Source organism: Schistocerca nitens, chromosome 2 (assembly GCF_023898315.1).
Source record: "Schistocerca nitens isolate TAMUIC-IGC-003100 chromosome 2, iqSchNite1.1, whole genome shotgun sequence".
In the NCBI taxonomy this organism is placed as follows: Eukaryota; Metazoa; Arthropoda; class Insecta; order Orthoptera; family Acrididae; genus Schistocerca; species Schistocerca nitens.
In genome coordinates, this window is record NC_064615.1 from 41689103 (window position 1) to 41704602 (window position 15500).

At 38.7% G+C, this 15500-nt stretch overlaps 1 protein-coding gene across 1 annotated transcript in view; it reads left to right on the plus strand.

The window, feature by feature from the left end:
* Positions 1–15500, plus strand: part of LOC126234301 (venom protease-like) — a 110985-nt gene that overhangs the window by 35542 nt on the left and 59943 nt on the right. The window contains exons 3-4 of the mRNA XM_049942987.1: positions 5956–6116; positions 15078–15168. Of these exons, the coding sequence (XP_049798944.1) occupies positions 5956–6116; positions 15078–15168 (252 nt within the window). The remainder of the gene's footprint in view (positions 1–5955; positions 6117–15077; positions 15169–15500) is intronic.

Below are 15500 nucleotides of genomic sequence, written 5' to 3' on the forward strand. Positions count from 1 at the left end.
TAAAGCTTTTTTAAAGTTGGAGAAAGCTTTTGACAGTTTCAACTGGAGTACACTTTTTGAAACTCTGGAGGTATCAGCAGTAAAATGTAGGGAGTCAAAGCCTATTTGTAACTTGTACAGCCACATGATGACAGCTATAAGAGTCAATGGGGCATGGAAGGGAAGCTGTAACTACAGAGAGGGAGCCAGGGTTGTAGCTTATCCCCAATGTTATTCCATCTGTACATTTAGCAAGCAGTAAAGGAAATCAAAGAAAAAATTGGAGCAGGAATTAAAGTTCAGAAGAAGAAATGAACACTTGGAGTTTTGCTTGTCACATTCTGATTGTCAGAGATAAAAAGGGCATGGAAAAGCAGTTGAGCAGAATAGGTGGTGTCTTGAACAGAGATGATAAGATGAACATTAAGAAAAGCAAAGCATAGGGAATTGAATTTTGTCAAATTAAATCATGCAATACTGGATGAATTAGATTATGAAACAAATCAATGAAACTAGTTTTCCTATTTGGGCAGCAAAATAACTGATGTTGGCCAAATTAGAGAGCATATAAATTGTAGTCCAGTAATGCAAAAAAGTGTTTCTGAAGAAGAGAAATTTAACACTGAATATAGATCTAAGTGTTCATAAGTCTGTTATGTGGTATTTGTCTGGAATGAGTCTTGAATAGAAGTGAAACATGGACAATAAACAGTTCAGAAAAGAATCAAATAGAGCCTTTTGAAATGTGGTGGTACAAAAGAATCATGATGATTAGGTGGGTAGATCATGTAACCAATGAGGAGGTACGGAATAGAATTGGCAAGAAGGGATCGGTTCATGTGGCATATTCTGATACATTAATGGATGACCAGTTTAGTACTGGAGGGAAATGGAAGTGTGTGTGTGTGTGTGTGTGTGTGTGTGTGTGTGTGTGTGTGTGTGTGGAAGAGAGGGGACAGGACTAAAAATCTTAAAGGGAATCCAAGAGATGAATACAGAAAGCTGATTCAGAAGGATGTAGGTTGCAGTATCTATTCCAGAATGAAGAGTCTTGCATAGGGTTGGGTAGTGTGAAGAGCCTCATCAAACCAGTCTTCAGACTGAAAACAACAACAACAATGACTTAATGAATGGATTTTTGTGTTCACTAGACCCATTGAAAATTGCATCACGCAACATAGATCGAGTACTAGCTGACTGTTAGGCCCAGCCTCATAAATTATTGGCTGCATGTTGTTCTCACAATGAGTGTGAACTAACAACTGACTGTGTCTTTGTATATCAAGCCTATTAATAGCTATGTGAAAGATTAAAAATAATATTTTCTTATTACATTTCGAATATTGACATAAAAAAATTGGAAAATCAGAGGACAAACAAAGATACATCCGGCAAAGAAGCAAATGTTTTTAACTACAAGCTGCATAAGTAGAAAATAGTCTACTTCTAAGGAAGGGAAAAAATTACGCACCACAAAGTGATTATCTGAATGGTATGGAAATCAATAAATTTGATGTACATGTAGAGACAAACAAATGATTAAAATTTCAGGAAAACTATATGATGTAAGGAGCAACAGTTCCGCAAATTGAGCAAGTCAATAACATGTTGGTCCACCTATAGCCCATATGCATGTAGTTACTCAGCTCGGCATTGATTGATAGTTGTTGGATGTCCTCCTGAGAGATGTTGCACCAAATTCTGTCCAATTGGTGTGTTAGGTCACTAAAATCCTGAGCCAGTTGGAGGACCCTGCTCATAATGCTCTCAATGTTCTCAGTTGAGGAGAGATCTGGCGACCTTGTTTTCCAAGATAGGCTTTGAAAAGCATGATGAAAAGCAGTAGAAACTCTTGCTGTGTGTGGGCAGACATTATCTTGCTTAAATCGAAGTCCAGATGGCTTGTCATGAAGGACAACTAAATGGTTGGTTGGTCTGGGGGATTAAAGGGACCAGAACAACTAATTGGTGCATAGAATATCATTGATGTACCACTGTGCTGTAAAGTTACCATGGGTGATAACCAAGGGGACCTGCTACGAAAAGAAATGGCACCCCAGGCTATTATACCTGGTTGTCAGGACATATGATGAGTCAGGTTCCTATCCTACCATTTCTGGGGCATCTCAAACACATCTTTGCTGGTCATTGGGACTTAATTCAAAGCATGACTAATCACTGATGACAGTTCTACTCCAGTCAGTGAGATTCCAGGGCAAAGATGTGTCTGGAGATGTCATGAAGAGTGGTGGGATAACAAACTGTCTGTTGCATGCTTTACAGCCTGACAACCATGAGTGATGGTCTGGGGTGCCATTTCTTGTCATAGCAGGATTGCTTTGTCATCTACAGTGCCCTTGAAGCACAGTGGTACTTAGATGACATTCTATGAACTGTTTTGTTGACCTTCATGGTTGCCAGATGTCTCTGTCCAGCTGAGAATGTTTGGAGTATTATGGACTGGCCCATCCAACAATCTTGGAATTTTGATTATCTAACGCACCAATTGGACAATATTAGGCATGATGTCCTTCAGAAAGACATCCAACAACTCTATCAATCAATGCCAAGGTGAATTACTGCCTGCGTAAGGGCCAGAGGTGGACCAATGCACTGTTGAGTTGCTCAATTTGTGAAGCTCTTTCACTTCAATAAATTATCCAATATCTCTGAATTGTAATCATTTGTTTGTACATTTACACACATCTGCCAATTCCCATACCATTAGGATAATTGTGCATATGTGTGTGTGTGTGTGTGTGTGTGTGTGTGTGTGTGTGTGTATAAAATATGTACTATTTAACAAGGATGATTTCTGATTTCTGTATAGACACCAAAAGTGTCAAGAAATTCCAATTTTACAATTGAGTATTAAAACAACTAACACATTATTCTAGTAGAAGTAGGAATATTTGGAATCAGAAAAACAGGCCTATAAAACTGGGGTACATAAGTTTGGAAATTATCATTGTTTAAGATTGGAACATTGCAGACTGCAGGAGTTTTGAAATTTTTCTCTCTGTGTGATGTGCAAGTATAGTAAATCATTCAAAGACAGTATTTTTACAATAAGTGAATGTGTTACTATTATCAGTAGTCTGAAAACTCTCCAGTGAATACTAATGTCAATTAAATAAATCATGAATAATAAATTAGCTATTTTATGTAACTATTGTATATTTCCAGAATGAGATTTCCACTCTGCTGTTAAGTGTGTACTGATATGAAACTTCCTGGCAGACTAATCTGCCAGGAAGTTCAATATCAGCGCACAATCTTCTGCAGAGTGGAAATCTCATTCTGGAAACATCCCCAAGGCTGTGGCTAAGCCATGTCTCTGCAGTATTCTTTCTTTCAGAAGTACTAGTTCAGCAAGGTTTCCAGGAGAGCTTCTGTAAAGTTTGGAAGGTAGGAGATGTACTAGCAGAAGTAAAGCTGTGAGGATGGGGCGTGAGTCGTTATTGGGTAGCTCAGTTGGTAGAGCACTTGCCTACGAAAGGCAAAGGTCCCGAGTCCAAGTCTTGGTCCGGCACACAGTTTTAATCTGCCAGGAAGTTTCTTATTGTATATTTATTCTAACAAAAGAATACCTAGTAAAGAAGAAATGTATTGATGTCAAGAGTGCTGTAAGAACAAGTGGGAGACTCCAACATTCAGGGTGTATACGACCCGGGATATCCAGGAGATCCGGGAATAACCCGGGAATTTTTTCGTCCGGGAGAAACCCGGAAATTTTTTAGAATTCCGGGAATTTTCCATTGTTTTCGTTACCAGTTAAATTTTTGTGATTTTGACTGGTAAGAACCAATACTCTAATGAAGGATATTACTGAATCCAGCTTCTGCAGAATAATACCGCAGCAACAAAACGTGAACGAGAGAGAGAAAGAAAATAAAACTTAAATCCCAAAGGAAATGCGCCATATACAACAACAACAACACACAGTGCTCATACAAGCGTCTGCCAACCAAAGTGTGTCTAAGGCTTTAGGAAGAATATGCAGTGCTTCCTAACAACAAATTGCCTACGATGAGCGTGACGTGGCAGCTGTTTACATTAGATTCATTTGAGCAGTTGCAGGCGGGCTCTTGCGCATGTGCAGTTGAGTCGCGTATGAGTTGTACCTTCTCCCGCTTCTGTCTACAGATGTGTGGCTGGGCGCCACTTTCTAAATTTCTCAGGTTCGCAAATATCTTAGATCCTGGGCTGATGCACAAAGCAGTCAGAGTTGTAGTGGGGAGGTGGGTAGTCCCCACGTGACCTGTGTTTACGTCTAGTGATTTTGCTGTTTCGTCTTTGTTTATTGTGCTCACATTAAATGAAAACAAGACGGATTTCTGTGGCCGGGAGCTACCAAATGAATTAAAATATGTTCGCATAATTACGGAACGCTAAAATAAGTTGTTAGTTTCAGGTTTTATTTCCACCTTTCTGACAGTCAAGCATTAATCGCCTTGCAGAACTATGAAGTTATTTTTATCGGTTTGCTACAGAGAAATGGCTTTTATTAATCTTTTGTGCTGAGACAGTCATTTTATTTGAAACGAAGTGTTTAATTTCACGCTGTTGGCTAGTTTCAACTGTTCACTGCATTTCAAGTGCACATTTTCCATCTCCTAGCTCTTATATAAAGAACCAAACAAGAGATAATACAGTACTGGTACTCAAGAAAATTTACATCCGGATCTGAACATATGATTGTGCACTTTAAGCCGAATTATGCATTTTAGTATGGTTCACGAAATTCCAGTGCTCTTGAAGTATCCTTTGATGTCTTGTTTCTTTTATGAGATAATGCAAGATCTTTTAATGTTTTACACGTACGAACATGCGGGGTTCCTGCGTCATCATAGCTGCGCAGGCGCAGTGACGCCTATCTGGCGCTCTCTGGCAACTGCTGAAACGAACCAATTTCTAACAGGTCACGGGAAAATATTGCGAATGGTGGTTTGAAAAGTGTTACTTTCAAAGTAAATTTCCTGTTACGCAAGATGAACTATGCGTGAGAATGTACGATGAATTTCATAAATCACAGAGCGTTTGACTCTCGTTTAAAAATCAACTCTTTGAGGACGACCATCTAGAAGAATTTCGAGGCCTGAAAATCAGACATTTACGTCATTATTAAAAATTTTACTGGCACATTTGTGTGATGTATCTTAAAGTGTAACACGCCAAAAAGATCAGCATTATATGTGGAAGCTTAGCTTCTCTTGCAGCTTATTAATCTTTGAGACCAATATTATTTTTGAAAGCTTTGTTTTCTTGTAGCAACACTATGTATATTAATTTAAACCATTAACTTTTCTTTTTTGTGTGTTCGCGCTACTTAAGAGTGATCTTGCTATTGGTTGACTACATCACATGTCCTATGCTGTCATCAGCTGGCGAGATCACGTGACATGAGCTATGACTGGCTTACAAAAGCGCGTCGCAATCTTGATTTCATTGCTTCGGAAAGTAACATGCAGTGTTTGGTGGAATTCGAATTTATACCTCTGTAGCACAAAAAAATGCAGTGTACATGTTGCTGCGCATCAAAGATCTTTCCAAACAAAACGTGTCCCCCCCCCTCCCCCCCATTCTAAGGATTGATAAGTTTTACAGTGCCGAGGAAAAGTATACTGTCACTTAAGATGGAAAAAGTGTATTTTCACCTAGGAGAAACTCTATTTTCAACCGGGAAATTCGGGAAAAATCCGGGAATTTTTTTTCCTTGCCCTTGTATACACCCTGAACATAGCTCTGTTAAGCAGCAAGGGACTAGGCAGTTGATACTTTCTCACTACTTTTTGTGCACTGTTACCTTGCATGCTGAAGACGTCAGCATTTTATTTTGGTACACTTTATTATAACCCAAGATTATTATGTACTGCCCTACGTGGATTGTAGCCTACTTGTGTATCACCCAAGTTTTTTATCACATTTTCACGGAGATTATGTATGCAAAACACTTTTCTAAATTCTTCTTTCCAGAATGTGACGAGTATTCAAGGTCGGTGCAAGATATATTTGAAGCTCTACCACTCCTTCCAGATGCTGATCCACTAATTATAAAAGTGGACAAATGTGATTTTGAGAATCTGCCATTAATTGTTGGAGGGGAGGACACGGATGTTGGAGAGTTTCCTCACATGGTAAATATGCAAGTAGTTAATTCTTGCTATGTATTTTAAATTAACTTTTCTTGTAAAATTGCAAAAGAGATAGATTGTCTGGTCAGTACTTAATTTCACAAGGCAGAATTCCTATACATTCAGAAGTGAAAACACTGATCTAAACTTGCAAAACATTTAGTTACTTTCACAGGTGGAAAAAAGCTAAGCTAAGATAAATGTTTTCACTTTCAAGTGGATCTGTTGGCGGTAATTAAATTGTGCTGCTTTGTACAGGTATCAGCTGGCCATTGTGTCTTTTTGTAATTTTATAGCTTGCTTAAGTAAACTTTACCTTTGATTGAATTAACTTTTGTGTTGTATTTATGCAGGAAAAAGGAAAACTAAAAAAGTAGCACCTTCACAGTGAATAACTGTAGGAATAAAGAATATCCTCCAGATCTGCAATTAACTGTACTATTCAACAAAGTAATAAGTGAAAATCATAAATTGTTACTGTACAGAGTCATTATCAGAATTTCTAAGTAAATGATTTTAATAAAATGTTTACAACATAAGAATCTCTTACATCAAATACAAATAATGGAACACACTACCAAAACTTCTCATTCTTTCATATGTGAACTAAGGCATTTTACATGAACACTGAACTGGTTGTTTTAAAAGCTGAGCATACAGTCATTAGGGTGAACATCATATTTAATCCCCCTATGCCAACATCCCCCACGTTCATGGTCTATCTACTGCTGAACCCTCCTGCAGGTCCGGGGGTAAGAATAGGCCCAAGGTATTCCTGCCTGTTGTAAGAGGCGACTAAAAGGAGCTTCACAAGTTTTGGCTTTTATGTGATGGTCCCCTGTAGGGTTTGACCTCCAATACTCAAAATTTTCCTGAAGAGCGAGCCAATTGGGGAAGGGCGCCTTACATGGTGCATTGTATCCGTTCATTGAGGGTTTGGCCCACTTTCTCGTCGTCGCATTGCAGTCCCGCCCATTCTCCATCTCTTGGGCAAGGAAACCTTCCTGGGTGCATTTTCCACCACGCGCTATGCAGTGTTGCTTTCTGTGTCAACGATGACCATGGACTTTTTTGCACCTGATATCCAGCACGGTAGCCAGTCCGTTGTGGTGAGGCCGCCATGTACCCTGTTGGTTGTAGCCCCCTGACCACACTGGGAATGCTCTGCTGATGCCTGTTCCATTAACTCTCCACATATGCCAAGGGGTAGACACCCATTCCCCTGGGGCATCGAGACTCCCGGCAATGGCCATCCTGCCAGGTGGCCTTTGCTGTGGCTAGGTGGCACCCGTGAGGAGGGCCCCTGGTCGGAGTGGGTGGCATCAGGGTGGATGACACACGATGAAACATAGTCCATCATCTCTTGCTGGTGGTAAAACACTAGCAGACTCTAAGTGTTCATGAGAAGTACAGAAGTATGACCCCGCAGAAGTACACAGAAGTATGACCCCAAATCGTTCCCCTCCCTGGCCATACCACGGGGGGGGGGAACATCAGGCTAAAGATGGCTGCAGATCTTATTCGCCATGGTACCTTGTATGATCGAGAGCTGATGGGGAATGTTTCATGCCGATGAAGCCTCAGTTTTTTGTTGAACATTTAGAGGACAAGTTTGGGGAGGTGGAGGGCTTGTCCTAAATGAGATCTGGGTCAGTATTGATTGAAACAGCGTCTTCTGCCCAGTCAAGGGCCTTACTCGCTTGTGACAAGCTTGGGAATGTTTCTGTAACCATCATGCCCCATAAGAGCTTAAATATGGTCCAGGGTATCATATTTCGAAGGGACCTTCTTTTGCAGTCTGATGATGACACCAATTTAGAGCGGCGAGGTGTAACTGCATCCGGCGTGTCCACCGGGATCCGATGAATAATCAGGTTGCCACCGGTGCCGTCATCTTGGCCTTCAAGGCTGATACATTGCCCGAGAAGGTCAAGATGATGATCTGCTGTGATGTAATGCCCTATATTCCTCCCCCAATGCGGTGTTTTAGGTGCTGGAAGTTCAGCCATATGTCTTCCCGCTGTACTTCCAGCATCACATGTCAAGATTGTGGACACCCATCACATCCCAATACTCCATGTGCCACGCCTCCCATCTGTGTCAACTGTGGAGAGCACCATTCACCTTGCTCGCCAGACTGCAGGATTCTCCAGAAAGGAAGGAAAATCATGGAGTACAAGACCCTGGACCGACTGACCTACACTGAGGCTAAGAGAAAATTCGAGTGCCTGCATCCTGTGTGTATGACATAGTCTTATGCGACTGCTACAACAGTTCTGGCACCATCAGTTTCACCAACCCCAGTCACATCTCAGAGCTGGAAGACTACACCTGCCTCCTCCTAAGCCGGAGAAGCGTAAGTCGTCTTCAGCTTCTCTCACTAGGAAGGGGTCCCTTGGGTCACTCCATTCCCAGGTTTCTGCTAGTGGGAAAGATGACACCCGCCAGTGGCTGAAGAGCCCAAAAGCAGCTGGTCTTAGGGCTTCAAGCTCATTCTCATTCTCAGTCCCAGAGATTGAATCAGTGAAGTCCTCCCAGCCAGGGAAACCCAAACAGCAGCGAGAGAAATCCAAAAAGAAAAAGGGGTGAGGTGCTGTAATGGTTACGTAATTAAAGTACCATTACAATGTGTAGCTGTGACTTTGTCCTGGAAAATTGGTCATCAATAGCGTTAGGTCTGTTGGTCGATTTTGGAATAAATGTGTTGGGAGGCAGCCTAACAGATAACACAAAGAGTATGAATCGACATGAAATTCACATAATGAGAGATAATTAGTACTTGCAGTACTGGAATTAAGGCATGAATTCTGGTTGAAACGAAATTGGTGCCATGAATAGTCTTCCTCGCAACATAAGAAAAATATAATGCAACATACCAATACTGATATCACACAAGCCATATTTTGCAGCAAACTTGGTGTGTAACAAAAAGACAGTCTTGCACGATGGAAGAAATTATTGACTCTTGTTGTAATTGCAGGCAGAAGTTATGCTTGTGAATGAATATTTACGTAACAAATAAAAATATTTCAGAATGAAATTTTCACTCTGCAGCGGAGTGTATGCTGATATGAAACTTCCTGGCAGATTAAAACTGCATTCCGCTAGGTATGCAGGATAGCTTCTGTGAAGTTTGGAAGGTAGGAGACGAGGTACTGGTGGAACTGAAGCTGTGAGGATGGGGCATGAGTCGTGCTTGGGTAGCTCAATTGGTAGAGCACTTGCCTGCGAAAGGCTGAGGTCCCAAGTTTGAGTCTCGGCCCGGCACACAGTTTTAATCTGCCAGGAAGTTTCAATAAAAATATTCTTACGTCTATGATAACTCTTAGTGTATGTATTTTCTTGCATTTTTTTTATCACACACATCATTTACTAAACATATTGTTGATGCATGAGTAAACGTTACACATCCTTTTTGTGTGAAATCTGAAACATAAGTACTCTCAAGTGAAATTGTAATAAAAGTTGTTTAAAAAAATTGAATATTGTCTGGACATTGTTCTTTTGCTAAAAAGATAATTTTAAGAGCCTATCTTTGCCATCTTCTGTGGCAGTGTACAAATTTCTTATTACTAATGAGGAAAAGAAACCATTCATAGAAATTAATAATGAGAAAAAAATAAAAAGGTATGATATTGTGAAAAATAAACAAATAAAAAAGGTGTTACACAGGAATATTGAATGTATACAGATGAGGGCAGCATGAATGGTCACAGGTTGTTTTTAATCCATGGGAGTGTGTTACATAAATACTGAAAGAACTGAACTAGCAGACTCTTGACAACAAACATAAAGTATCCTGAGAAAGTCTATTAACAAATTTCAAGAACTGGCTTTAAATGATTACTCTAGGAATATATTGCAACCCCCAGTGTACCCCCCACACAGGGATCATGAGGGTAAGAATAGAATAATTATTGCACACACAGAGGCATCAAACAATCATTCTTCCCACTCTCCATACGTGAATGGAACAAGAAGAAACACTAATAACAATTACAATGGAACATACCCTCTGCCATGCACCTCATGGTGATTTTCATAGTGTAGATGTAGATGTGGTATATAATGTAATGGGATGGATAAAATATCTGCTCATCAAGTGGCAGCAGAAGAAAACATGTAAAGGCATTTAAGCCAGTGGCTCCTCCTTCTGGAAGAAGCATTGAAGGGGATGGAAGAGGGCACAAGGAAATAGACTGATGAGGTTTAGGAAAAGGAGAGAGTTCACAAGACACCCAAAACCCTGGGGCAGAGAAGACTTACCAGATGACCTGTATGTCATATGATTTCTCTTTAAATAAAACATTTTTAACACAACAAACTATATTGTTACTTTCAGGGTGCTGATGACTAAATACTGAATAATAACCTTCAAACCAAAACATTCTAAATCCATTTTGTATAAGTTTGAATATTATTCATTTTGTATTTAATAGATTGTATAATAGAAAACTACAGTATTAAACATATAGGTAGGTTTTCCTTTGGATCTCTATGTATGTCTTCTGTCCCAGAATAATTCATGAGATGAAAAACTTGACAATAACCCAAAGTGATGAGACCCAATACATACCATCTGTACTGTGTCATACATAAGCAAGTTTGTATCGTGAAATGTACCAGAGATTTGGATCAACTACTTCAGTAAGGTAATTTACATACCCCATACACATTTCAAATGCCAGGACAATGCAGCCATATTCTCTTGTTTTTCTTTGTCTGTGTTTGTGTAGGGAGGAGTGTTTCTGCGTGTACTAGCTCTGAAGAGTCCTAGTTTGAAAACTTAGTCAAAATTACAATTATGTCTATCTGCATGTCAACTGTTCAACTATCTCATGAATAATTACCATTACTCTTCCCATTATTCCATTATTTATATTGCATCCAGTATTTTCCAGTATCATATTCATATCAGCAACAGCAAAATTTTATCTTACAAACAAAAATAAAAATTGAAATATTCCTGACTGATTAAAACTGTGTGCCTCCCTGGGACCTTGTCTCTTGCATGCTGTGCCCATACTGCTGAGTATTTAGGTGTGTCTCATGACAGCTTGAGGCTGTGAGTGTCTAGTTATGACTATCAGTGTAAAATTTGTGAAGTTTGGTAAGTAGGAGAGTTGTAGTGGAAGAAATAAATCTTTGAAGCTGACTGTGAGTTATGGCTGTGTCACTTAGTTGGTAAGAGCAAAGCATGCAAATGGCAAGGTTCCAGGTTTGAGTTCTGGTCTGGCAAACAGTTTTCCTCAGTAATGGAGGTTTTTAAATAAGATACACTTCACTGCAGATAGAAAGGTTCATTCTGAGAAGAATCAAAATTACACTCTCCTTTCACAATGCATTCCTAAATATACTGCATACCAGCAATTTCAACAAATATTGTTCTCTTATTTTCCATTATACATCAACAGAAATACATAATTCAGAGATATGATCATTGGCAAGACACAATCAATACATTCACTGCGTGATAGCAGTGATGTTACCAGTATCAGTGCCAATAAAGCAGAGTTCCTAAACATGGTTTCCCAAAACTCCTTTGGCAAAGAAGACTAAGTTTCCCAGAATTAGTAAAGAACAGCTGCAAACACGAGTAACTTAGAAATCTTTGTCCTCAGTGAGCTAAGCAGCTTAAATCTGTAAATAAAGGCGAGGCTTCTAATACAGACTGTATATCATATAGGTTTCTTTCAGAGTACGCTGTCACAATAGTGCCATAGCTATTATATATAACTGTTTGCTCCCTGAAAGATCTGTACTCAGGAAAAGTTGCACAGGTCACACCAGTATTTAAGAAAGGAAAAGAAACTAATCTCCTGAATTACAGACCCCTGTCACTAACATCGATTGGCAGTAGGATTCAGAAAATGATCTATTGATACATAGCATAGATACAGAAAATATCATTCTTGTGAAACACAACTCTCTCTTTGTTGATTGGCGACTCCATGTTGTCTTGTGCACAACGACCAGATAACAGGTATACTTGAAAAAAGAGACAGCATTGGTCGTATATTTTTTACTATTGCAAAATCGATTTTCTGTCACTGAGTGACCATCTTCAGTTCTTTGTTCACATGAATGAATGATCTTAAGGAAGTCCATATGTCTAGATTTCCAGAAGGCTTTTGACACAGTTCCTTACAAGTGGATTCTAATAAAATTGTGTGCCTAGAGTGTGTTGATATAGTTGCACAACTGGATCCATGATTTCTTGCCAGAAAGGTCACAGTTTGTACTAACTGATGGAAAGTCAGTGAGAAAATCATACATGATATCTGGCGTTCCACAAGGAACCGTAACAGACCCTCCTACTGTCCCTAATTTATATAAACAATTTAGGAGAGACTCTGAGCCACCCTCTTAGATTATTTGTTGAAGATCCTATCATTTATGATCAAGTAAAGTCATCTGAAGATCAAAACCTATTGCAAAATAATGCATACGTGATACCTGTAAGGTGCAAAAACTGGCAGTAAAAAGTGAGAGATCATCAAGGTGAGTACTAAAGGGAATCCATTAAATTTTGGTTATGTCATAAATCACACAAATTTGAAAGCTGTGGATTCAAATAAATACCTGGGGGTTACAATTATGAACAGCCTAATTTGCTATGATCACATAGAAAATGTAGTTTGGAATGCAAACCAAAGTGTGTGATATATTAGCAGAATATTTAGATGATGTAACATATGTACCAAAGAGACCACTTACATTGTGCTCACCCATCCTCTCCTGCAGTTTTGCTGCACAGTATGGAATCCTTACAGAGTAAAGATTGAAGGTGGACACTGAGAAAGTTTAAAGAAAGATATAATTGCTAAAAAGGGAGAGAGTATTACACAAGTAGGATACCAATAATTAAAATTGTTTCTTGTTGTGGTGAGAGCTTTTCATAAATTTTTAGTCACCAATTTTCTCCTTCAAATGTGAAAATATTTTGTTGTCTCCCACATATATAGGGAGAAATGACCGCTTTAATAAAATAAGATAAATTTGAGCTCCCTCAGAATGATTTGAGTGTTCATTTTTCATATTTGTTATTTTTTTATATTCTAAGTGATGTTTTTAGGTGAGATGAAGTTTTCTTCAGTTACTTTATGTGAAATACATTTTTTGTTGTTACTACATAATTTTAATTCTAGGATGAAAACAACAAGCAGAACATAAGGAAAGGGAACCACTCACCTTCAGTTGAATGATGTATGGTGCAGACCAGAAAATCTCAATCTGTTATGAGTAACTTTACACCTTAACCCCCATTTTCTCAGAATTTAGAACATTTTTCACCAGTTGACACTATCAAACACTTTTCCTAAGTCAACAAATCCTATGAGAGTTTCTAGATTTTTGTTCAGTCTTGCTTCCATTATTAACTGTAACATCAGAGCTGCCTCTCTGGTCCCTTTACCTTTATAAATCCAGACTAATAATCATCTAACAGATTTTAAGTTTTGTTTTCTGTTCTTCCACATATATTCTTGTCAGCAACTCAGATGCATGAGCTGTTAAGCTTTTACTATCTTCAAAACTGTGTGAATGACATTTTTCCAAAAGTCTAATGAGATATCGCCAACCTTACGCATCCTACTCCCGAATATGAATAGTGGTTTTGTTGCCACTTCACTCAATGATTTTAGAAGTTCTGATGGAATGTTACCTCTATCCTGTCTACCTTATCTTTGATCTTCCAAAGTTCTTTTCAGTACGATTCTAATAGTGGATCCCACAGCACTTCCCTGTCTATTCCTGTTTCTTCTTCTATCACATCATCAGACAAGTCTTTCCCCTCTGTATGTAGAATCAGTCCATTCAACAATTATTTTGTGTTCAGTTTCTTCACATTTTTCATGCAACCATTTTGCCTTAGGTCCATGCCCTTTCTATTTCTTTCATTCCTAAGTAACTTTTATTTCTGTATCAATGAATTTTGCTCAACATATTTGTACTTCACTCTTTCATTGATCAACTGAAGTATTTTTTCTGTTACCCATGGTTTCTTTGCAGTTACCTACCCTGTACCAAAGTTTTTATGTCTGTCTTCAGTGATTGCCATTTTTATAGATGTCCATTCCTCTTCAACTGAACTGCCAACTGAGCTATTCATCATCACAGTGTCTACAGCCTCAGAGGATTTCAAGTGTATCTTTTCATTCCTTAGTACTGCTGTATCTCACTTCTTTGTGCACTGATTTTTCCTTACCAGTCTCTTATAGTTAGCCTACTCTTCGTCATTACTGCATTGTGATCTCAGTCTATATTTGCTCTCGGGTATGCCTTACAATTCAGTATATCAGTTTAGAATCTCTGCCTGTCCATGATGTAATCTTTCTGACATCTTCCCATAACTCTTGGCCTTTTCAAAGTGTACCTTCTCCTCTTGTGATTTTTCAAGACACCATTTGCTGTTACAAGCTAAAACATGTAGCAGAACTGAGTCTTTGTCTTTTCATTAATACTGCCAAGCCCATATTCTTCCATGAGCCTGTTTTCTTCTCCTTCCTCTAAAAATGCATTCCAATGCCCCGTGACTATTAGATTTTCATCTCCCTTTACATACTGAATTACCTATTCAGTATCCACATATACATTTTTCTCTTTCTACATTTTCTGCTTGCAGCATCAGTATTCATTCCAAAACTATTGTTGTTGGTGTTCATTTATGTCAGTTCTGGTAACAACCCTATCACTGTAATGGTGACAGTAACTCGCTCTCTGCCCTACTTTCCTGTTCATGAATCCCGTTCCCATTGCACCACTTTCTACTGTTGTTGCTGTTACCCTGTACTCATCTGGCCAGATAACCTTACCTTATTTCCATTTCACTCCACTGGTTTTCAGATTTTCTATCTTCCCTATCATGTTAAAACTTCTCTACTACTACTACTACTACTACTACTACTGCTACTACTACCACCACTACTTAGCTACATATGTGTGATAAACAATATATGTTAACAGGCTGCTATTGGTTATCAAGTTGATGGTAATCTGGAATGGAACTGTGGGGGATCATTAATCAGTGAATATTATGTCCTTACTGCTGCACACTGCACACATATTGGAAAGTGAGTATAGACCTCAGCACAACTAGGATTGTATTCTGCTAACCATTATTGCTGTTTTACATGTTAGTCAAAGACACAATGTAACAAAACAAAAGTGTTCTCATTAATATTGTCTATTAGTGTTAGTTGTAAATTTAATAAAATTAAACAAAATGTCATCATATACAGGGTTATTACAAATGATTGAAGCGATTTCACAGCTCTACAATAACTTTATTATTTGAGATATTTTCACAATGCTTTGCACACACATACAAAAACTCAAAAAGTTTTTTTAGGCATTCACAAATGTTCGATATGTGCCCCTTTAGTGATT